At 44.7% G+C, this 23,715-nt stretch overlaps 1 protein-coding gene across 1 annotated transcript in view; it reads right to left on the reverse strand.

The window, feature by feature from the left end:
- Nucleotides 1–210: 210 nt before the first annotated feature.
- Nucleotides 211–23,715, reverse strand: part of LOC129859213 (piezo-type mechanosensitive ion channel component 2-like) — a 183,321-nt gene continuing 159,816 nt past the window's right edge. The window contains exons 29-52 of the mRNA XM_055928700.1: nucleotides 19,576–19,685; nucleotides 19,289–19,369; nucleotides 18,724–18,827; nucleotides 17,235–17,364; nucleotides 15,688–15,750; nucleotides 14,637–14,803; nucleotides 14,068–14,261; nucleotides 11,856–12,035; nucleotides 9,533–10,051; nucleotides 9,091–9,349; nucleotides 8,583–8,765; nucleotides 8,120–8,387; nucleotides 7,850–7,982; nucleotides 7,505–7,652; nucleotides 5,286–5,500; nucleotides 4,936–5,094; nucleotides 4,587–4,734; nucleotides 4,057–4,245; nucleotides 3,771–3,863; nucleotides 3,374–3,543; nucleotides 2,621–2,737; nucleotides 2,201–2,280; nucleotides 1,840–2,050; nucleotides 211–1,576 (exon numbers count right to left, since the gene is read on the reverse strand). Coding sequence (XP_055784675.1) covers nucleotides 1,321–1,576; nucleotides 1,840–2,050; nucleotides 2,201–2,280; nucleotides 2,621–2,737; nucleotides 3,374–3,543; nucleotides 3,771–3,863; nucleotides 4,057–4,245; nucleotides 4,587–4,734; nucleotides 4,936–5,094; nucleotides 5,286–5,500; nucleotides 7,505–7,652; nucleotides 7,850–7,982; nucleotides 8,120–8,387; nucleotides 8,583–8,765; nucleotides 9,091–9,349; nucleotides 9,533–10,051; nucleotides 11,856–12,035; nucleotides 14,068–14,261; nucleotides 14,637–14,803; nucleotides 15,688–15,750; nucleotides 17,235–17,364; nucleotides 18,724–18,827; nucleotides 19,289–19,369; nucleotides 19,576–19,685 — 4,177 coding nt within the window. The 3' untranslated portion in view covers nucleotides 211–1,320. The remainder of the gene's footprint in view (nucleotides 1,577–1,839; nucleotides 2,051–2,200; nucleotides 2,281–2,620; nucleotides 2,738–3,373; nucleotides 3,544–3,770; nucleotides 3,864–4,056; nucleotides 4,246–4,586; nucleotides 4,735–4,935; nucleotides 5,095–5,285; nucleotides 5,501–7,504; nucleotides 7,653–7,849; nucleotides 7,983–8,119; nucleotides 8,388–8,582; nucleotides 8,766–9,090; nucleotides 9,350–9,532; nucleotides 10,052–11,855; nucleotides 12,036–14,067; nucleotides 14,262–14,636; nucleotides 14,804–15,687; nucleotides 15,751–17,234; nucleotides 17,365–18,723; nucleotides 18,828–19,288; nucleotides 19,370–19,575; nucleotides 19,686–23,715) is intronic.

Raw genomic sequence — 23,715 nt, forward strand, 5'->3', positions numbered from 1 at the left:
TCAGGTCACTGAACCTCGATAACGTCACAAACTAGATTCCTTACACATGAAAACAATCTATTCACTTACACATGGTGCTGCATTTTCCTATGCATAGATTTGATGACCTTGATCACATTTTGGTTGAACATATGAACTTGTACATTTAAAATAACACTAACATGCAATGTCAAAAACAAGGGGTTTTCAAGCAATCAAATATAACCGACACATGTTACACACGTCAACGACAGTATCTGTATTTTGGCCCTCAATTCATAGGTCTTCATAGGGGCTCCATCAAGATGGACATGCTCCATAATATAGAAACATCATTCTATGCTCTATACAGTGTTCATCACATCACTGTTTTCCCCTTTATTGTTTCTCTTTCCTAGGTGTACTACAGGTTCAAACAAAACCAAAAACGTAATCCCTTTCTGGTGAGATGATACACATTTCCTGAGAACGATGTCTGCCACAGCTCCCTTGAATACTCTGTAGAAACAAAATAACTACAACAAATTATTGTAACTTCCCACTGCGCGCAGACGTCAATTCAACGTCTATTGCGCGTTGGTTCAACGTAATTTTATTGAAATTACATGGAAACAACGTTGATTAAACCAGTGTGTGCCCAGTGGGTTGTCTTCAACCTCTCGTTGTTGTCTTGCTGGAAAAGCCAAAGCACTTCCAGGTAGGCTACTGTAAAGGGAAATATCTTGGAAAATCAAAGTGTCTAGTGTCTCTCAGTCGCTGCCCACTTCTCTTCGCTTTTCCCTTCTCCCGTGTTAGCTCAAGAAAACATGTCTGTTCAAGTTTACAGCCAGCTATCAGTATATTGCACAACCCTTGGTTCATAATTCCCAATAGGAAAAAGGCCAGACGTCTGGAGGCAGGCAGGACAGCTGCAGTCTGTCTCCCTGTCTGTCTGTGACATCTCAAACACACTGACTGATGGCTGCAATTCTTCAGAGTTGTACTAAACGAGTACAAACAAAAAACTGCTTCTTACAGAGGAGGCTGGTGAGGGGAGGACGGCTCATAATAATGGTTGGAATGGTATCTAACGCATGGAAACCAGGTGTTTGATACCACTAAATTAATTCCGTTCCAGCCATGAGCCATACTATGAGTGCGTCCTCCTAATTTAAAGTGCCACCAGCCACCGCTGTTCTTCAAAGTCACCTTTCATGTATAGGTCATTGTTTTTCTTGGCAGGCTTGATAGGGAGAGGGTCCCTTATTACCATCCCACCAAAATACAGGGAGCGTAGCGAGCTAGCGACTTCCTGCTGGATTGTGCTTTTTTCATGTCTCTGCCCCCCACTAGGTGGCACTGTCATTTAGTTTTTTGGTCCCTGGTCCACTTGATCATAGTCTCTGGTGAGCGGTAGAGAAAGATGAGCTTGGCATATAGGTCTTCCTCCAGCTCCAGCTCGCCCGTCTCTCTGACCAGGAAGATGTCGGTACACAGCTTCAAGATGCGGTCCACGGCGGGCAGCTCCTCGAACATGATGGAATGGGAGATGCCGCTGAAGAACTCGCGCACAAACTTGCCGATGACCAGCACCACCGACGCATACAGGCCCATGATCCTGTCGGTGAGATACAAAATAACACATTATAAGCCTTGTTATAATACATTAAAAAGGCACCTACATGCTTATGACAAGTGATAAAGCATTATAAATGCAGGAACCCTTTTAGAAAGCAACACCAGGATTGTGTCCAGTAAGCACAACACAACATCTTGAAATGAGCAGGTACTGCCTGACAAACAATCAAAAATGATGATTGTGTGTCTCACTGAACATGAGTTACATGACCCAAGTCAGACCGTTAGATATCCTCCACTCACCCGTATCCTGCCAGGAAGCCCAGACTGGGCGGGCTGACTTTGTCACTGAACACGTAGAGCTGGAGGCCTGCCTCTCTCTTCTTCCCCACCGCCGCACCCCTCATCTGGATCTGTCCCGCCGATGGCTGGTCTACGATCCACCACTCCTGGATCTCACCACTGCTGTTGTGGGTTCTCTCCAGGTCGAGCAGGATGTTCTTGTAGCCATTGTCTGAAATGGAGATATCATAAACGATACATCAACAGTAATAAGAGGGCAATGCGTCAGTTCAAAACAGAAGTGTTCATTTCAGGACGATGTAAATGTATAAATGTTTCTATCCATAGGAAGTCATTCCAGGTTTAAGGATTGGTGCATTACCTTTATGGAGTTGTTCTATAGGTTTGGCATTGGAGTCACTGGGAGCTCTGAGGAAGCATGGGAAGACTTGTGCTATGACCCTGGAGAGGAGAGAAAGAGACATGACATTTAAAGATGCAGTCCCGGATCTTTATCTCAACAAAACAGAACATATTGTACGAGTTGGATTTGTAACATTTCATACGAATTGCAAATGTGTTTTTTTTTTTGATGATGTAGTACACAATTCAAACTGGGTCCCGTTTTGGCTCGTGAGCACCACTTTCAAAACTGCTGGCTCAAATTATACAAAGTTGTGGAGCATCACTTTAATTTATGAATGATTGATCAAGCATCTATAAAAGACCTTATGAAAGGGTTATGAAGGCTTAATTAAGCCTGACAAGTCATAGTCTGTTTCCCTTAGCATTGGCTACTCACACAGCCTGGTTTCTGGTCCCATTCAGTAGATCTACTAACTCTTGTCGTGTTGTCATATCAAGGTATGCTACATGTTTATCTGTCGCAACTTCAGCTTTGGCTCCAAGACTGAGATTCCTGTTGAAGAGAGAAAAATCCCAATTACAGACAGTAGATATTTTGCAAGTCAAAAATAGTACACCACACATTCTTTCCCATACATATTACTTTGTGCACTCGTAAATGGGCAGATATCTCAACAGATATTTTACGTCTCTAAAGTACTATGTAATCTATGTGGAGCTACACAACACTGTAGTTACTAAGTTATTTTACCAAGTTACAATTCAAAACACTTTTGAGTTTCTAAGAAGTGTGTGAGTATAGTGGCTCTATTCAGTCTTGCGTTACAGATTTCCCGATAGAAATGTAAAAGGTACTTTCTGATTGAGCCGACATATGCAGCGTTTACCGTGAATGCAGCCACCGCTAAAGCGTGAACATTGCCTTTAAATTTACATCACTGTGTAAAGTCGAACTTCCACGATGCGGATTGAATAGAGGTTTGGTTCTCACTCCGATAGTAAGTGAGTATGTTTCCATACATGTGTGCATTCGAGTATTGGTTCTTCCAGCGTAGTGTTCAGTAGGGCACGCAACGGAAAACAGTTGAAAGCGTTTTGCAACGCTAATGAAAATGAGTATCTTATTGGACTGTTTCAGCCTGTTTTCTTCTCTTTTGGTGACTAATGAACAGGGCCCTGGTTCTCTTACCTCTGGATGGTCCAGGACATGGTGACAGGGAAGTATTCCTCCTTGCTGAGAACATCCATAAGGTTCTTCCTGCTGGGGGGGCTGATGGTCCATAAGGAATTGGAACTGCCCTCCAGCTCCGCCACAGTCACATCCTCTGACGTGTATGCCTCCAAGAACTGCATCGCTGACTGCATGGATAGAAGTATGAAAATATTAAAACACACAATACTTACATTTGCAAGTCCTGGTGAGTGGGAGGAGAACGTCCTTAATTATAGTAATACACAGTAATATATTCAAACCAGAATGTAATAGTGTTCAAACCTATAGCATCAAAAGATATTTGAAAAGCTTGAGAAATCTGGCCTAAAATTAAGATTCAGAAAGCAAGCTTTAAAATGGGTGGTTTTCTTACCGGAATGTAGTTGTACGAATTCATGAAGTCTGAAAAATCTGCTTTGCTGATGTCCTTCAGTTGATTTTGCTGAGCACTCATAGTGAAGATGGGCTGAAGGAGGAGATACCAACGTTAAGATATTAAAATCAGATAGTAATGTGTCAAATTCTAAAATTAACAAATGGCAATAAAGAAGTGATACTGTCAACCAGGGTGTCAATTCCATTTAAATTCAGTCAATTCATTAGGTAAACAGAAATAAATGGAGTTGCCCCAAACCCTGCCTTTGACACAGTTTTCATACCTGAAAGCCTCCCAGGGTGATGGTGACCGATACGTCCAGAGGTTTGTTGACCACCCCGGCCACGGACTTGACCAGCGACATGAAAAGCAGGGGGAACCAAACGATGCAGATGAGCAGCATGACGATCAAACCTCCCATCCCATACTTCACCACCTTCTTCTTCTTCTGCCCACGAGGCTGGGGGTACCTCTGGTAAACAACACACATACAGGATTAAGCCTCTGAATAGAACAAACTGTTCAGGGAAATACATTATCAAGTTTAGTTACAGTTTTTATGAACATTTGTTAACTTTTGGCGAACCTACATAATTGGTGGCTTTATTTTTATAGTGCTTTTCAATGTAAGTAACAAAGTGCTTCACATCATAAAATAATACAATAAAAGTACTAACAAAAAATCTCAAAGCTGCTTTATCTCATTTCCACAAAGCCTCTCTGACAACATACTATCTTCTTCCCCTCTAAGCCTCATTCAGAGATGGATAGGGAGGTCCTAGAGAACTAACACAGCGGGCCGTGGTCCCTCACCTTCTCTGACATCCTCCAGCATTTGAGAACAAAGATGTGAGCGTAGATGTCCTCTACACAGATCCAGCTGGACAAGCTGAGCGTGGTGTCCGTCCACACCCAGTCCATCACCGCTCGCAGCTCTGTCAGGAACGGGACCAGGCGGAACCTGTAAATCAGGAATATTTAGGACAATGTTAGGGTAATGTTAGGACCAATATAGGTTATGAACCAGCTTATGGCAGGCAGGTATTGGGAGCATGTGCCATCACTGATGAAATTAGTCTCATACTTTTTTCATAAATTCATTCAATTCTTGATTGTGCTGTCGTTTTGTGTTTGTAGTTACACTAGTCTTCAGAGCACTCACCCTTGGAAGAGGAATAGGTTGAGGTAGTTGTAACTCTTGGTGAGAAAGTTGCCCAGGACACGGGTGGGGTAGCCACAGCGGATCTGATAGGCCGACAGGCCAAAGTAGATGCACTTGACAAAGTACCACAGCTGAGCCACTGTGTTCTTACTGAACCGTCTGGTGTTTAAAATGGAAAAAATGTTGACGAGAATTTTTTGAAGTACCTTGAAAACATTCACCATTATGCATTACTTACTAATGAAGAAACTATTTAGTAAGCAATATACAGTATTTAAAAGAAAGAGGGAGCTGGTTATGACTATATGACTATATTACTAAATGTTAATGTTATTTCTCCACATTCATACCTTTCTGTGACTCCAGGCAAGATGAAGAACATCCAGAAGTGGATGCCGAACACCAGGATGACCTGAAAGATGACTTTTCCCATGACAGTCTTGCGGAGGTAGAGTGCTCGGTCGATGATCATGGTGCCAAACTGGATCAGTACCATCACCAGGAAGGCCTCGGGAACCTGGTCCTCCGACAGGGAGGAAGTGATGTCAGCTGCGGCAGAGTGTTTCTATGAGAGACAGGAAGTCATGTTATTCATTTGGAAGGTTTTTGTTTTCTTCAATGTTTCAAGTTCAAATGTGTTCTTGGCCATTTAGGGAAAATTTCAATTCATTACACTTGGTTTCAATCACAAACACAATGAATAAGGACAGTTTATAGTAGAAAGTATTCAGACCCCTTGACTTTTTCCAAATTTTGTTAGGTTATATCCTTATTCAAAAATTGATTAAATTGTTGTTTTTTTGTACCCCATAATAACAAAGCAAAAAAGAGGTTTTTAAAAATTGTTATCAATTTATAAAAAAATAAAAAAAACTGAAATATTACATTTATGTAAGTATTCAGATCCTTTACTCAGGACTTTGTTGTTGCACCTTTGGCAGCGATTACAGCCTCGAGTCTTCTTGGGTATGACGCTACAGGTATGACACACCTGTTTATGTGGAGTTTCTCCCATTCTTCTCTGCAGATCCTCTTAAGCTCTGTCAGGTTGGATGGGGAGCGTTGCTGCATAGCTATATTCAGGTCTCTCCAGAGATGTTCGATCAGGTTTACGTCCGGGCTCTGGCTTGGCCAGAAGCCACTCCTGTGTTGTCTTGGGCGTGTGCTTAGGGTCGTTGTCCTGTTGGAAGGTGAACCTTGGCCCTAGTCTGAGGTCCTGAGCACTCTGGAGCAGGTTTTCATCAAGGATCTTTCTGTACTTTTCTCTGTTCATCTTTGCCTCGATTCCTGACTAGTCTCAGTCCCTGTTGCTGAAAAACATCCCCACAGCATGGTTCTGCCACCACCATGCTTCATTGTAGGGATGGTGCCAGGTTTCCTCCAGATGTGAAGATTGGCATTCAGGCCAAAGAGCTCAATCTTGGTTTCATCAGACCAGCAAATCTTGTTTCTCATGGTAGGAGAGTCTTTAGGTGCCTTTTGGAAAACTCCAAGTGGGCTGTCATGTGCCTTTTATTGAGGAGTTCCTTCTTTCTGGCCACTCTACCATAAAGGTCTGATTGGTGGAGTGCTGCAGATGGTTGTCCATCTGGAAGGTTCTCCCATCTCCACAGAGGAACTCTGGAGCTCTGTAAGAGTGACCATCGGGTGGCCTCCCGGGTGGCGCAGTGGTCTAAGGCACTGCATTGCAGTGCTAGCTGTGCCACCAGAGATTCTGGGTTTGAGCCCAGGGAGGTCCATGGGGCGACGTACAATTGGCCCAGCGTCGTCCGTGTTTCGGAGGACGCATGGCTCTCAACCTTCGCCTTTCCCGAGTCTGTACGGGAGTTGCAGCGATGAGACAAGACTGTAACTACTACCAATTGGATACCACGAAATTGGGGAGAAAAAAGGGGTAAAAAAAAAAGGAAAAAAAGAGTGACCATCAGGTTCTTGGTCACCACCTCCAAGGCCCTTCTCCCCCGATTGCTCAGTTTGGCCGGGCGGCCAGCTCTAGGAAGAGTCTTGATGGTTCCAAACTTCTTCCACTTAAGAATGATGGAGGTCACCGTGTTCTTGGGGACCTTCAATGCTGCAGAAATGTTTTGGTACCATTCCCCAGAGCTGTGCCTCGACAAAATCCTGTCTCGACACTATGCGGACAATTCCTTTAACCTCATGGCTTATTTTTTGCTCTGACATGCACTGTCAACTGTGGGACCTTATATAGACAGGTGCCTTTCCAAATCATGTCCAATCAATATAATTTACCACAGGTGGACTCCAATCAAGTTGTAGAAACATCTCCAGGATGATCAATTGAAACAGGAAGCACTTGAGGTCAATTTCGAGTCTCATAGCAAAGGGTCTAAATACTTATGTAAATAAGGTTTTGTTTTTAATTTATTACACATTTTCAAAAAATTCTAAAAATCTGTTTTCGCTTCGTCATCATGTGGTATTGTGTATAGATTGCTGATGATTTTTTATGTATTTAATCCATTTTAGAATAAGGTTGTAACGTAACAAAATGTCGTTAAAGTCAAGGAGTCTGAATACTTTCCGAAGGCCCTGTATATATCAAACTTACCCCAAAAGCCCAGAAGCCGAAGACGATGATGATAAAGTCCACAGTGTCGGCCAGGAACATGAGCACATAGACGTCTGTCACAGCACTGTACTCTGGGTGGATCAGGTTGTAGAAGAACTGACGGATGGGGATGTACATCTCTAGAGTTCTTAACAGAGAATGGGCAAAGATTTACAAACAATTATCTGCTCATGTAAACTAAATACCTTTATGAACAGACAATGTTGTTTTTATTAACAATTTATTATCCTGAAAAGTGACTGAATATTGCCAGTTAGTAGGCGAATAAAAGTATAATATGGCACCTTCAAGTCGATATTCAAACATGACATCCAGACCACCTACTTCTTGACAATGAAGCTCTTGGCTTTGATGAGCTGCTCTCTGAGTTTGTCCAGGATCTTCTCCTTCTTGCTCCTCTGCTGGACACTCCGCACACTGTCCCCTCTCCGTAGGCTCTGCCTTGAGCTCACACTGTCTGTGGAGTGACTAGGTTTGGTGAGGTTTGGAAGACATGGGCCTCACAAATGACATAATTAAAAGTCTAGACATTTCCCCCAAACGAGCCCAATAAGAGAGTTATTCTTCAGCACTTAGGAGCCAGTGTGACCTCACCTCCTCTGGAGTGGCCGGAGCGCAGGGTGCGCTGGGAGAGGTGGGAGGCGGCGCTGGAGCTCTTGCGGCGCAGCTGGGTGGAGGTGGACAGGGAGTGGAAGCGGCGGGGGAAGCGGGCGCGTACCGATTCCAGCAGGGAGCTACTGCCCCCCGAGGCCTGCTTCTCCACACGCCTGGAGCTGGACCTCTTCTCCCTGTCAGGGTGGTGCTGCTTAGGGGTTTCTCCCCCTCCTCCCCTGGGGTCATCCTCGTCCCACAGCCCATGACACTGGAGGTTAAGAGCAAGGAATAGAATGGTTATTACACCAGTGTGCTAAATATAACCGTCTATCAATATAGGTAATAAGTAACAATTAACAATGTAGTTAAAGGGGTAGTCCACTTTTTAAAAGTTGTATCTTATTTTCGAAAAAAGTGAACTCCCTTAAAGGAATAACCATGTAGCTAAAGACTTAGTGGGCACCTTGAGAATAGATCTGTGGAAGAACAGCGCTAGCAGCTGAACCAGGTCATAGTGCACGTATCCCTCCCTCTTCTCCACACCAATGATGTTGGGAGGGTGGAAGGGTTTGGACATGTCCAGCTCAATGTTCTGGTTGAAGGGGAAGAAACCAAACTGGAAGAAGTACTTGATCACGATGGTGACCTGGTGGTATAGAGAGATTGGGGAAAAACTTCAAAATATATAGATGCATGACTCATAACATGTCTCTATAAACACTACTAATTGAGTACAGTGTAGTAGAATTTAGTTTATATCATAAAAGAGCATTATTTCCACCCTGAACAATAATTGCATTTTCATAGCTGGATAAAACAAATATATTTATGAAAATGTGCAATTTAAAATATTAAAGGTATTGTTCATCCTAATTCATTTGGGTGACCTATCCCTTTAATACTGCATGGGACAAGGAGTAGGGGCAGATTTACATTGATAAGAACCTGACTAAGTGCTTCTGTGTTAATACCTCTGTGTAGACGATGGCGGTCATCCAGAAGCGTTTGCTGGGCCTTGGGACAGACAGCATGGCCCAGAGGAAAATGAGGATGGGCAGAATGAGCGTGGCCACGGACGCTGAGATCATGTGGTTGAGGATGATGACCAGGAAACACACCATCTCTGAGTGGGCCACCAGCATGTTGTAGAGAGCATAGAGCAGCTGGAGCAGCACCGGCTGGTTGCCGTAGAAACGCTCAGAGTCTTCCAGCTCCTCGTCGTAGAACATCCTGATGGAGAGAGAGAAAAAGGGAGCGAGGGTCTGTCAAGGTGAACTCTAAAAACCTAAATCCTTTGGAATTGTCAAACTAACGAATCTGAACCTCGATTTCCGGCTTTCTGATAGCCGAGCGATTAACAATATTTGGTCATGCAATTGGCAACACAAGACTAGCTGTGACTAAATACAATACCTATTGCGTAGCAGATCGCTGGCGGTCATCTCGTGGGTGAGCGAGGGAAACGTGGTGCTCGTGACCCCCGACAGAAAATCTGACTTCTCGTCGGGCGTCACCACAACTAGCCTCTTCCCATGATGGGTCCTACTGGATGAGACCTGCTCGGCCCCCTCCCTGTCCAGGCCCGTGGCCCTGCTGTATGAGGGGGGGATGTCTATGTCTGTGGGGGTGGTACCGGAGAGGTCTGCCTGGTAGAGCTGGAGCTCACTGTGGTGGGCGTAGCACGGTCCCCTCCCCCACCCTGCCCGTTCGGTCTCTAGAACCCTGTCCCGGCTGTCCCAGTCCATTCCCCTAGACCTGGAGAGAAGACTCCCCTCATGGTCCAGGTACAGCCCCATGGAGGTGGAGGTGGATGGGGTCTCGGTGTAGGAGGAGTGTGGGTCCTGGAGGTTCTGGCCTGGCTCCTCTCCTGTCACTTTGATGGTGTTGGTGGTCCCATGGCAGGAGCAGGTGGCTGTGCACTGGGTGTGCTCACTAGTGTGGATAGAGGCAAGAGAATGGAGCGGTTATGTTCTGGAACTCCGTCCACAAGTGGGCAGTGTTTAACCCGTGTAAGAGATTTATGAATTGCCTGGATGACCATAGAGAGGAAGGACAGTGGAAATATTTGTATGGATGTGTAGTGATAATTCAGATAGAACAGTAACACATGTATTTGCCATGGTTTATCATGAAATAAATGTGGAACAAGGTATCAGCCAATCAGCATCCACAACAGGAACTATTCATTGTATAACCTAATTTACTCAAGATAATGAAATGACACAGAAATAGCGTTTGTTCAGCGGTGAGAGGAGAGAGAGAGAGAGAGAGAGAGAGGGGGGTCGTGACAGACTTACACACTGGATACAAAGGCTGTCCGTCAGCACTGTATCAGGGAGTCACCATGGTAACCGCACACAGCACTACACAATCACCCACCTCATGTCTACTCCCCCTTTTTCTCTCCTTATTCTCAATATAATCTGACACCTGCACTGACTAACAGACAATAAAGCCCTTTACAGTTTACACTACAGTCGCAGATGACATGTTTGAACAGCGCTAAGAGAAAAGGCAGCTTTAGCACTATATTCCTGTAGCCAGGAAGTGGATTTGATGACAAAAAAATGACTTGCCAACAATCTAAGCCTTGGATTCAGAGGGAGGAATAGAGTGGCCCTGATAAATGCTCTTCAAAGAGAGATGAGGTTTACAGTGGTTTACCCATATGAGACACACTAGTACCACTAGCTTTTTGGATCAAGGTAATACATCACGGTTAGTGACACAAATGGTAAATAGGCCAACAAAAGACAAAGTAACAAAGATGCCTCATTGTCTACAGTCAGTGAAGGGGGGAAAGAGAAGTGAGTGAGGGATCAGGAAAGAGACAAGAAGAGATGTGGGGTGAGGGAAGAAAAGACTGACGGTTGATGGGACAGAAGTGTAGAGTGAGGGATGAGAGGAGAAAAGTGTAGCGAGTGAGGGATGAAGGGAGAGAAGTGTAGCGAGTGAGGGATGAAGGGACAGAAGTGTAGAGAGTGAGGGATGAGAGGAGAGAAATGTAGAGAGTGAGGGATGAGAGGAGAGAAGTGTAGCGAGTGAGGGATGAGAGGAGAGAAATGTAGAGAGTGAGGGATGAGAGGAGAGAAGTGTAGAGAGTGAGGGATGAGAGGAGAGAAGTGTAGAGAGTGAGGGATGAGAGGAGAGAAATGTAGAGAGTGAGGGATGAGAGGAGAGAAGTGTAGAGAGTGAGGGATGAGAGGAGAGAAGTGTAGAGAGTGAGGGATGAGAGGACAGAAGTGTAGAGAGTGAAGGATGAGAGGAGAGAAGTGTAGAGTGAGGGATGAGAGAAGTGTAGAGAGTGAGGGATGAGAGGAGAGAAGTAGAGAGTGAGGGATGAGTGGAGAGAAGTGGAGAGAGTGAGGGATGAGAGGAGAGAATTGTAGAGAGTGAGGGATGAGAGGAGAGAAGTGTAGAGTGAGGGATGAGAGGAGAGAAGTAGAGAGTGAGGGATGAGAGGAGAGAAGTAGAGAGTGAGGGATGAGTGGAGAGAAGTGTAGAGTGAGGGATGAGAGGAGAGAATTGTAGAGAGTGAGGGATGAGAGGAGAGAAGTGTAGAGTGAGGGATGAGAGGAGAGAAGTGTAGAGTGAGGGATGAGAGGAGAGAAGTGTAGAGAGTGAAGGATGAAGGGAGAGAAGTGTAGAGAGTGACGGGTGAGAGGAGAGAAGTGTAGAGAGTGAGGGATGAGAGGAGAGAAGTAGAAGAAGTAGTTGTGTGTTTGTAGTTTCTTACCTGGCCTGGCTGTCTCTGCTGTCGGTTGAGGAGGTGGACTCAAGGTCTAGGCCTTCCATCTTGCAGAGTTTAGGATGGGCACGATCGCTGGTCCTGGGCATCTGGATGCTGTCAGGACCCATATCAGTGTGGTCCAGTGTGGAACGACAGGAGCAGAGCAGGGTGTTCTCTGTGTACGCACTGGAGAAACACACACAGACAGATGGAGTTTGTGGAATGGTCTAAACAGACTATGGACCATGCATAACCTCATACAGTGTGTGTGCGCCTGCACCTCTGGGTATCTGTGTTTCTGTCTGTGTACGCCTTCATGTCTCTGTCTGTCTGCTTGCCTGTGTGTATGTCAGGGTGCCTGTGAGTGAGTGTGAGTGTGTGTAAGTGAGTGAGTGTGTGTGAGTGTGTGCGTTAGGCCAGAGTCTAGACAGAGAACAGAATTCCCCGTGGGAACTAGTGCACCCAGAACAGAGCTGTGCAGTTTCAAGGTGCCGGGCTGGTTTTAAACCCGTCATAAACACTCCAACACATACCGGGAGCCTGGCACTCTTCAGTCTCAAATAAATAACAAACTATGACTAAAACAGGCAACGTGTGTACCAACAAGCAGCGTGAAATCAACACAACACCAAAACATAACCACTGAATATTGAATAATTGTTCTGTCAAATGGTAATGTAATGTAAGTGTTTGTCACGTAATGGTGTCCATGCTGGGATAACTTGAGCAAGACTTGGGTTTAATTACACACGGATAGAATGCAAATAAATCGTTCAATTATCTGTTCCACCCGCAACATTCCAATCTTTTTTCTCCCAAATTTCGTGGTATCAAATTGGTAGTTACAGTCTTGTCTCATCGCTGCATCTGTAGCGATATTCGTCTTCGGATGAAGAGTAGTCATCGGACCAAAGCGCAGCCCCGGCAAGTGTTCATGTTATTTTTATTAGAACAGAAACACTAAACAAAATAACAAAGAGAGTGAAACGAAAACGAAACAGTCCTGTAAGGTGCACCAACACAAAACAGAAAACAACTACCCACAACACCAACATGGAAAATGGCAACCTAAATAGGCTCCCCAATCAGAGACAACGAGAAACAGCTGTCTCTGATTGGGAACCAACTCAGGCCACCATAAACCTACATACCCCTAGACCATACAAAATCCCCATAGATAAACAAAAACCCTAGACAATACTAAAACTAAACAAACCACCCTTGTCAAACCCTAACCTAACCAAAAAATAAAGAAAACAAAATATAACTAAAGTCAGGGCGTGAAAGGATCTCCTGTACGGACTCGGGAGAGGCGAATCCCGATTGCCGATAGCATCCTCCGAAACACAATCCAGCCAAGCCGCACTGCTTCTTGACAATGCCCACTTAACCCGGAAGCCAGCCACACCAATGTGTCGGAGGAAACACCGTGCACCTGGCGACCGTGTCAGCGTGCACTGTGCCCGGCCCGCCACAGGAGTCGCTAGTGCACGATGGGACAAGGACATCCCTGCCGGCCAAACCCTCCTCTAACCCGGACGACGCTGGGTCAATTGTGCGCAGACCCATGGGTCTCCCGGTCGCGGCCAGCTGCGACTCGAACCCAGAATCTCTAGTGGTACAGCTAGCACTGCAATGCAGTGCCTTAGACCTCTGGCCACTCGGGAGGCCTCAACATTCCAATCTGACCTACTGTCATCTGCACAGCATGACATCTTTCAAAAACAGGCAATATCTTGCACCTGATTCTAGAGTCTTTTTGGATTCTTTTATTTAGTCTCCCTTGATTTTTTGAGTGTTATAACTGAATGATAGTAAGAAGTGTGTGTTTACTATAATATCCTTGGAGAATCAAGAAGCAGCTGAACAACCTGGTCTACTGATTCCTCAGCTATCACCAGCTATCATATTGAAAAGGATTTCCTCTGCTTGATGTACTTTAATGATGACAAGAGGTGAATCAATCTCTTCATTTCTTATGAGTATGAATAATCAAATCAAATGTCATTTGTCACATGCGCCAAATACAACAGGTGTAGACCTTACAGTGAAATACTTACTTACAAGCCCTTAACCAACAATGCAGTTCAATAAATAGAGTTAAGAAAATATTTACTAAATAAACAAAAGTAAAACATGTAATAAAAGGTAACAATAATTATATAATTAAGTAGTAATACAACTGTAATAAAAAGTGTATTTTCCTCAATTCCCTTACCTGGACAGGCTGTCATGAGACACCATAGGGTCTTGGCTCTCCAGATAGGCACAGCTCTGCAGCTCGGCCTTGTGGGGGATGCAGTCCTGGCACGTCTCCTCCTCGGTTCTCTCCAGGCCAGACTCAATGGACGCAGCCTTGCACATCTGCTTGCGGTAGTACACGTGGATGCTCTCCCGCGAAGGCTTGTTCCCCTGGAACATTACAACCAAGAATGTCTGTTAGAATTGTTTGCCCTACACCCACTTCATATTGCATAGCCTGTAAGAACAATGTAATAACATTGGAAATAGGCAATTCCAATGTTATTACTATGCTATTACTAGAAATAGGCACTAGAAATAATTACCATGGTTTTAAACAGTATGAAATGGTAAATAATTATGCAATGTTAAGTGGGACCAAATGGTGTTTTTACTAGGAAGAGACACTTATTCACAGGCAATCTTCAAAAAGCTGGATTATCATTGAACTGTACACCTGAGGTATCAGGTAATATGCCTCATAGTACAATAAGCATCACAAAATAAATACTCAGAATAGTCTAAACCCCCTGGCCGTGACCTTACCTTTTTGACCTCGTGCGTGAGCATGCAGCGCTCAATACGCAGCACAGTGGAGATGTCCAGGTGTTCCTGACACATCGAGTTGATCCAGGCTGTGAAACTGTCCAACATGGCCAGGAACAACACCCAGGAGAATTTGACGATGTTGAAGACTCGCTTCAGGATGTTGTCTGTGGATGGGGAGGAAGACAACACACGTCCTTTAATAGCCAAGTCCACATCAGTCTTTATTCTTTGTGACTTACAGTACAACGGTAACTTCATTGATGCAGAGGGCCATGTGCCATGGGTTGGGTTAACTTTTCAAACAGGGTTGGGGTCAAAGAACCTAACCCAGGAAGTAAACTGAAATTCCATTTCCAATTCCACATCCATTTCTACCTTTAGATTTTGTGGCATAGAGAAAGTTAAGATATCAGACAGGGGAGGTGATATTAATAATACTCTGAGTAAAAGAGAATGTTTTTGGATCTTAACCCTCCAGACAATATTTCCTAAAAGGTCTTAATGATGAAATGCCTATGTATGTTATGTTGTGAATTTGAACATGAATTATGCCCCTATTTCAGATTACTCTGACATTTTTCTTACACTGTACACAATGATTTATGAAAACTTGCTTGGTAAGTTGGTGTCCTGATTGTGGTGTTACAGATGTGTTTAATATGTCTTATGTACACACTTTATTTGAATATTTATGAAATGCATATTGTTATATTTGGTAGCACTTATTTGTTTTTCCTTCGCCTCCAACCCCTTTCCATGCATGGAACGGGTATGGGTGGAGCTAGGTCTACATAAGGGTGCTAATTTAAAAAACTCACAAAAGCTCTGACGAAGGCCGTGAGGCCGATACGTAAAGCTTATGAAAGATCAGTAATACTATCAAGAGCAGTGTGCGGTTCCTTTTCCCTCATCTTATCCAACTGTTTCCATGCACCTGCACAAAAGATAGCTCAGATGTGCGAGTGCCTTTTGAATTTTCAATTCCACATCCTGAAAGTGACTGAAATACAATACAATTTATCCCAACCCTGGTTTGAATGGCACCTACCTGGTCCGTCTTTCTTCTCCTCCATCTCCTTCTGATCCTCCACTTCAACAGCAACATAAACAGCTGGATAGAAAAGAGATTGAAAATAGAATGTTTCAAGAAATTCATAACATTTTTTAAATAAACATATCCCTTGCTGTAAAGTCACAAAGCTGCAACCCAAAAGTACCCTTCCAAACAAAGGACGCTCCATTGACAACCCATTGAAAGGGTACTTTTTTGTTGCAGAACAAGTTGTTCTCTATCTAAATAGCCTATCCAATACATTGTTGTCCCCTCCCAGACCTCATGTAAAACGATTTGGCTAAACTGAGAGACCGTACTGTATTCCAGCCACATCCACAGTCAGTTCAGCCGTCACATGGGATGAATTGACCATATCTAATTCAACATGGCATCCTATATTTCAGACCCAGGAATGCCTTGGCCTTGACTGGAGTTGGAGCTGGGCTGTGGAAAGGAGGGAGGGAGGGAGGGTAGAAGGGGGAAGACTTGGCGTAACTGTGGACTGGACACAGCATGGCTCCCGTTAAGGCTTCAGTAAATCGTTAAGTAGGTGCTCTTGAACAACGCAAAAAAAGGGCACAAAATGCCCATTCATGAGTGGTCGAGAGCCTATAACATCCCGTCACGAAGGCTGAGAGAAATCCTCAAGGGGTGAAACGTACACTTTAAGAAAAAAAGGTTCCAGAATAGTTTTACGGCTGCCCCCATATGAGAACCCTTTTTGGTTGCAGATAGAACGCTTTTGGGTTCCAAGTACCCAAAAGAGTTCTACCTGGAACCAAAAAGGGTTCTTCAAATCGTTCTATTATGGGGACAGCCTAAGAACCCTTTAAGATTCTAGATAGTACCTTGTGTTACAGAGTTTACTGTAACACAACAAGTGATGTACAGACAGATGGCGTGAGATGATGGGAAACATTGAGAGGCAGGGGCTTGTTTCCCAGAGGAACTGCTTGTCATGGTTCCACCTTTCACCAGAGGGCGGCAGAGACCGTCCTAGAGACATTAACGACACTCAGGTGTGTCCAATTTACTCCTGTTAAAGGAGGTGTTATTCTGTAACGTGTAAGCTAGGAGTCGGGAAGCAAGTACATGGAGTGAATTGAATAATAAATTAAACAAAACAAGAAACATGAGTAGCGTACCGACATAAAACACAGGAACATAATCAATAACGCCTGAGGAAAGAACCGAAGGGAGTGACATATATAAGGGAGGTAATCAGGAAGGTGATGGGGTCCAGGTGAGTCCCATGAGGCGCACGTGCGTGTAACGATGGTGTCAGGTGTGAGTAATAATGAGTAAACTGGCAACGTCGAGCACTGGAGAGAGGGAGCAGGAGTATACGTGACACTGCTAGCACATTAAATCTCCTACACTGGGTTGGATTAGCCTGGTTTAACCAAACGGAATGCTGCACTCACCAATGTTTGACATTTGCACAATGTTCAGTCTGGTTAAACCAGGCTAAGGTTGGAAACAGAGGAGACTGAAAGCCTAAGTCATCTGCTTTGAATGAGAGCTTGGGTCCACCTCCATACCTTCCCTCAGGTCCTCTTCCCGTGGCTTGCTGCTGCTCCCTTCAGTGTATTTCTTCCAGAAGCGGCGTTTCTCCTTGCTACGCTCCTTCATAGCCGTCTTGGAGTCGGTGATCCAGGCATGGTACACAAACTGTGGGGAGAAAACGTTAACAGCCGCACTTGTGGACTGGTGATCAAACACAGTGTGTCCAGAGATTCTGTTGAAAGGATGTTTGGCTGCTTAATTGTGACACCCACCCTGCTACATATTGAACAACCGTTAAGAGATTTGAACTTAGTGCTTCTGGTTCATGTTGACAAACTTGCCATTGGTGAGCAACTGTTTAATCAAAAGCAATGGGACTCAAATTAAGTTCACACACTCAAAACAAAATAGTTGACATGAGTGTAGGAAATGTCAGGATTAGGCAGCCAACGAGAAAATAATCTAGTCAACCAACCAGTAACTCACAGGTAAAAGTAAAAGCCATTGACAAAGTACACAATACAGTTTCAGGGGGTGTTTTGATCCAATGAAATGGAATGTAAGGGCATGTGTTTATGTCAACGGGACAAAAAATGGATTTACAATGGAATAAAGCACCCCTCAAGATGAACACCACCAACAATTACTAGTTTGAGACCAGGGTTGGGGTCAGTTCCATTTTAGTTCAGTACATTTCAGTTTACTTCCTGAAATTGACCCCAAACCTGCTTGAGACACAGACCAATCCCCACAGAGAATTACCCTGGAAGAAAAGCCACCACCACACATGCATATCTCTCTCCCAAAGCAACAGTTCACTGCATTTCCATGCATCATCAGCGGTGGCCATTTTGTCATGACTCAGCAGCATCTTGTGAAATGGAGCGGGGCCGTGGTCTTTGAACAGAACTTTATTGACATCGTGGTGATGTTTTGGAGTGAGAGTGGAAAATGCGTGTAACGTCGTGAGAAAGTGGCTTGGACTGGAGTGCTCAAGGGGGAAAGAGTATACACACAGCATACAAAAGGGAAATACAAGATGGAGACCTAGTAGTGAGAGTACCTTGGCTGCCCTCATTATATACTGCAGAGCAGTTTTGGGCAGCTTAATGATAGACTTTGGTAAAGCCAACGAGGCAGAGGCAAACTTTCGGATTGCTCTCTACAAAGGAGGACAAAGCAGGGGTGAGAGTTAGAGAACATAACATTTGTCGCAAATAAAGGTCAAATAAACACAACTCACGACAAAGGATGTTAACAGTTAGTACTTAAAAAGAAAGAAAACTGTTAAGTGCCGAAAGAACAAACAAAATCAGGGAATTAGCAAAAGAATGACTTGTTACTTGTCTGTTGTAAGAACAATTACACATTAGAAATCGGTCCAAACAGAAATAGAAGCAAGCAGTCCCTTTTAAATAACCAATACAGATAAAATCAAAAACAGTCCAACTGGTTTCGCTGGACAAAATTCTGTATTCTCAATGCAGGACAATGGTAAAGGGGTCATTTCCTGTGTTTGAGTACCTGAAATGCAGACTTCTTGGGCGGTTCTTCCTCCTTTTTATCCTCCTCTTCCTCCTCTTCTTCACTGTCAGTCTCAAACAGGTAATAGTTACCACTTCTCACCACTGAGAAGGGAGTGAAAGACAAGGTTAAAGGTTACCTACTTACACTAGTCCACCCGTGTATTACATTGTACACACGTATATGAATGTAAAGACAAACAGAAATCAGATATGGTATTCATCTTGTGTGTAAATACGAATTCATGCACTCTTAGAAAAAAAGGAGCTTTCTACAACCTAAAATCGCTCTTAGGCTGTTTCCATAAGAGAACCCTTGGAAGAACCATTTTTGGTTCCAGGTAGAACCCTTTTGGGTTCCATGTAAGACCATTTCCACAAAGGGTTCTACGTGGAACCAAAAATGGTTCAATCTGGAACAAAAAAGGGTTATCCTATGGGGACAGCCAGAGAACCCTTATGGAACCCTTTTTTCTAAGAGTGCGCCTAATTTGTTTACATGTAACTACAGTCAGAGTATCTTATTGAATTGGAATATTGAAATAGAAAGCTCGAAGTTTACTCACTGGATGCATGGTCCACCCACGGCCTCCACCACTGATTCTTTGTCTTCCCCTTGCTCTTCTCTTTGTCGGTATTTTCTTTATCTGAAAAACAAAGATTTTTTTTGCTTTCAAAGTACTTGATGATGTGAATGGAATGTGTCTGTATATGTAATTGTTGTGGGACTGTGATGAGTGTCTTCAAACAGACTTATCGTTCAATCAATGCAAAACTGTATAGGCCTACATAGAAGATCATCCAAACATGGCTGTCAGTGCACTCGTTACTCAAAGCCCACTTGCTGTCCCACCTTCATCATCCTCCTCCTCATCCTTGGTGTCTCCGCTTTCCTGCACCAAGCTCAACATCCTCTCCTTGCCTCTCTTGAACTTCTGCTGCCGACTCTTGATGCGGTCCATTCTGATTGGACACAGAGACAGAAACGATCACAAATGACCAATAGTCTCTGACCACTTAATACTTATTAAGCAATAAGGCCCGGGGGGTGTGGTATATGGCCAATATACCACGGCTAAGGGCTGATCTAATGCACGCCGCAACACAGAGTGCCTGGATACAGCCCTTAGCCGTGGCCATATACCACAAACCCCCGAGGTGCCTTATTGCAATTATAAACTGGTTACCAACTTAGAGCAGTAAAAATATATGTTTTGTCATTCCCGTGGTACATAGTCTGATAGAAATAAAGGTTAAATTAAACATTTAAAAATATATATACCACGACTGTCAGCCAATCAGCATTCAAGCCTCGAACCACCCAGTTTATAACGACAATGAATCAATCCTTTGTTGATTCATTGTCTGTGGGCTTGCAGTGAAATCTCTGACAAAGTTATGGTAATTCTGTGCGGGGTGCGGATGGGACATAGGGGTTAGTGTTTGGCTTGGTGTCAGGACGTGTGTGGATGTAATAGGGGTTAGTGTTTGGCTTGGTGTCAGGACGTGTGGAGATGTAATAGGGGTTAGTGTTTGGCTTGGTGTCAGGACGTGTGGAGATGTAATAGAGGTTAGTGTTTGGCTTGGTGTCAGGACGTGTGGAGATGTAATAGGGGTTAGTGTTTGGCTTGGTGTCAGGACGTGTGTGGATGTAATAGGGGTTAGTGTTTGGCTTAGTGTCAGGACGTGTGTGGATGTAATAGGGGTTAGTGTTTGGCTTGGTGTCAGGACGTGTGGAGATGTAATACGGGTTAGTGTTTGGCTTGGTGTCAGGACGTGTGTGGATGTAATAGGGGTTAGTGTTTGGCTTGGTGTCAGGACGTGTGTGGATGTAATAGGGGTTAGTGTTTGGCTTGGTGTCAGGACGTGTGTGGATGTAATAGGGGTTAGTGTTTGGCTTGGTGTCAGGACGTGTGTGGATGTAATAGGGGTTAGTGTTTGGCTTGGTGTCAGGACGTGTGGAGATGTAATAGAGGTTAGTGTTTGGCTTGGTGTCAGGACGTGTGGAGATGTAATAGAGGTTAGTGTTTGGCTTGGTGTCAGGACGTGTGTGGATGTAATAGGGGTTAGTGTTTGGCTTGGTGTCAGGACGTGTGTGGATGTAATAGAGGTTAGTGTTTGGCTTGGTGTCAGGACGTGTGTGGATGTAATAGGGGTTAGTGTTTGGCTTGGTGTCAGGACGTGTGTGAATGTAATAGAGGTTAGTGTTTGGCTTGGTGTCAGGACGTGTGTGGATGTAATAGGGGTTAGTGTTTGGCTTGGTGTCAGGACGTGTGTAGATGTAATAGGGGTTAGTGTTTGGCTTGGTGTCAGGACGTGTGGAGATGTAATAGAGGTTAGTGTTTGGCTTGGTGTCAGGACGTGTGGAGATGTAATAGGGGTTAGTGTTTGGCTTGGTGTCAGGACGTGTGGAGATGTAATAGGGGTTAGTGTTTGGCTTGGTGTCAGGACGTGTGTGGATGTAATAGGGGTTAGTGTTTGGCTTGGTGTCAGGACGTGTGGAGATGTAATAGGGGTTAGTGTTTGGCTTGGTGTCAGGACGTGTGGAGATGTAATAGGGGTTACTGTTTGGCTTGGTGTCATGACGTGTGTGGATGTAATAGGGGTTAGTGTTTGGCTTGGTGTCAGGACGTGTGGAGATGTAATAGGGGTTAGTGTTTGGCTTGGTGTCAGGACGTGTGTGGATGTAATAGAGGTTAGTGTTTGGCTTGGTGTCAGGATGTGTGTGGATGTAATAGGGGTTAGTGTTTGGCTTGTTGTCAGGACGTGTGTGGATGTAATAGGGGTTAGTGTTTGGCTTGGTGTCAGGACGTGTGTGGATGTAATAGGGGTTAGTGTTTGGCTTGGTGTCAGGACGTGTGTGGATGTAATAGGGGTTAGTGTTTGGCTTGGTGTCAGGATGTGTGTGGATGTAATAGGGGTTAGTGTTTGGCTTGGTGTCAGGACGTGTGTGGATGTAATAGAGGTTAGTGTTTGGCTTGGTGTCAGGACGTGTGTGGATGTAATAGGGGTTAGTGTTTGGCTTGGTGTCAGGACGTGTGTGGATGTAATAGGGGTTAGTGTTTGGCTTGGTGTCAGGATGTGTGTGGATGTAATAGGGGTTAGTGTTTGGCTTGGTGTCAGGACGTGTGTGGATGTAATAGAGGTTAGTGTTTGGCTTGGTGTCAGGACGTGTGTGGATGTAATAGGGGTTAGTGTTTGGCTTGGTGTCAGGACGTGTGGAGATGTAATAGAGGTTAGTGTTTGGCTTGGTGTCAGGACGTGTGTGGATGTAATAGGGGTTAGTGTTTGGCTTGGTGTCAGGACGTGTGGAGATGTAATAGGGTTTAGTGTTTGGCTTGGTGTCAGGACGTGTGTGGATGTAATAGGGGTTAGTGTTTGGCTTGGTGTCAGGACGTGTGTGGATGTAATAAGGGTTAGTGTTTGGCTTGGTGTCAGGACGTGTGGGGATGTAATAGGGGTTAGTGTTTGGCTTGGTGTCAGGACGTGTGTGGATGTAATAGGGGTTAGTGTTTGGCTTGGTGTCAGGACGTGTGTGGATGTAATAGGGGTTAGTGTTTGGCTTGGTGTCAGGACGTGTGTGGATGTAATAGGGGTTAGTGTTTGGCTTGGTGTCAGTATGTGTGGAGATGTAATAGGGGTTAGTGTTTGGCTTGGTGTCAGGACGTGTGTGGATGTAATAGGGGTTAGTGTTTGGCTTGGTGTCAGGACGTGTGGAGATGTAATAGGGGTTAGTGTTTGGCTTGGTGTCAGGACGTGTGTGGATGTAATAGGGGTTAGTGTTTGGCTTGGTGTCAGGACGTGTGTGGATGTAATAAGGGTTAGTGTTTGGCTTGGTGTCAGGACGTGTGGGGATGTAATAGGGGTTAGTGTTTGGTTTGGTGTCAGGACGTGTGTGGATGTAATAGGGGTTAGTGTTTGGCTTGGTGTCAGGACGTGTGTGGATGTAATAGGGGTTAGTGTTTGGCTTGGTGTCAGGACGTGTGTAGATGTAATAGGGGTTAGTGTTTGGCTTGGTGTCAGGACGTGTGGAGATGTAATAGAGGTTAGTGTTTGGCTTGGTGTCAGGACGTGTGGAGATGTAATAGGGGTTAGTGTTTGGCTTGGTGTCAGGACGTGTGGAGATGTAATAGGGGTTAGTGTTTGGCTTGGTGTCAGGACGTGTGTGGATGTAATAGGGGTTAGTGTTTGGCTTGGTGTCAGGACGTGTGGAGATGTAATAGGGGTTAGTGTTTGGCTTGGTGTCAGGACGTGTGGAGATGTAATAGGGGTTAGTGTTTGGCTTGGTGTCAGGACGTGTGTGGATGTAATAGGGGTTAGTGTTTGGCTTGGTGTCAGGACGTGTGGAGATGTAATAGGGGTTAGTGTTTGGCTTGGTGTCAGGACGTGTGTGGATGTAATAGGGGTTAGTGTTTGGCTTGGTGTCAGGATGTGTGTGGATGTAATAGGGGTTAGTGTTTGGCTTGTTGTCAGGACGTGTGTGGATGTAATAGGGGTTAGTGTTTGGCTTGGTGTCAGGACGTGTGTGGATGTAATAGGGGTTAGTGTTTGGCTTGGTGTCAGGACGTGTGTGGATGTAATAGGGGTTAGTGTTTGGCTTGGTGTCAGGATGTGTGTGGATGTAATAGGGGTTAGTGTTTGGCTTGGTGTCAGGACGTGTGTGGATGTAATAGAGGTGAGTGTTTGGCTTGGTGTCAGGACGTGTGTGGATGTAATAGGGGTTAGTGTTTGGCTTGGTGTCAGGACGTGTGTGGATGTAATAGAGGTTAGTGTTTGGCTTGGTGTCAGGACGTGTGTGGATGTAATAGGGGTTAGTGTTTGGCTTGGTGTCAGGACGTGTGTGGATGTAATAGGGGTTAGTGTTTGGCTTGGTGTCAGGACGTGTGTGGATGTAATAGGGGTTAGTGTTTGGCTTGGTGTCAGGATGTGTGTGGATGTAATAGGGGTTAGTGTTTGGCTTGGTGTCAGGACGTGTGTGGATGTAATAGAGGTT

Source organism: Salvelinus fontinalis, chromosome 7, assembly GCF_029448725.1.
Source record: "Salvelinus fontinalis isolate EN_2023a chromosome 7, ASM2944872v1, whole genome shotgun sequence".
In the NCBI taxonomy this organism is placed as follows: domain Eukaryota; kingdom Metazoa; phylum Chordata; class Actinopteri; order Salmoniformes; family Salmonidae; genus Salvelinus; species Salvelinus fontinalis.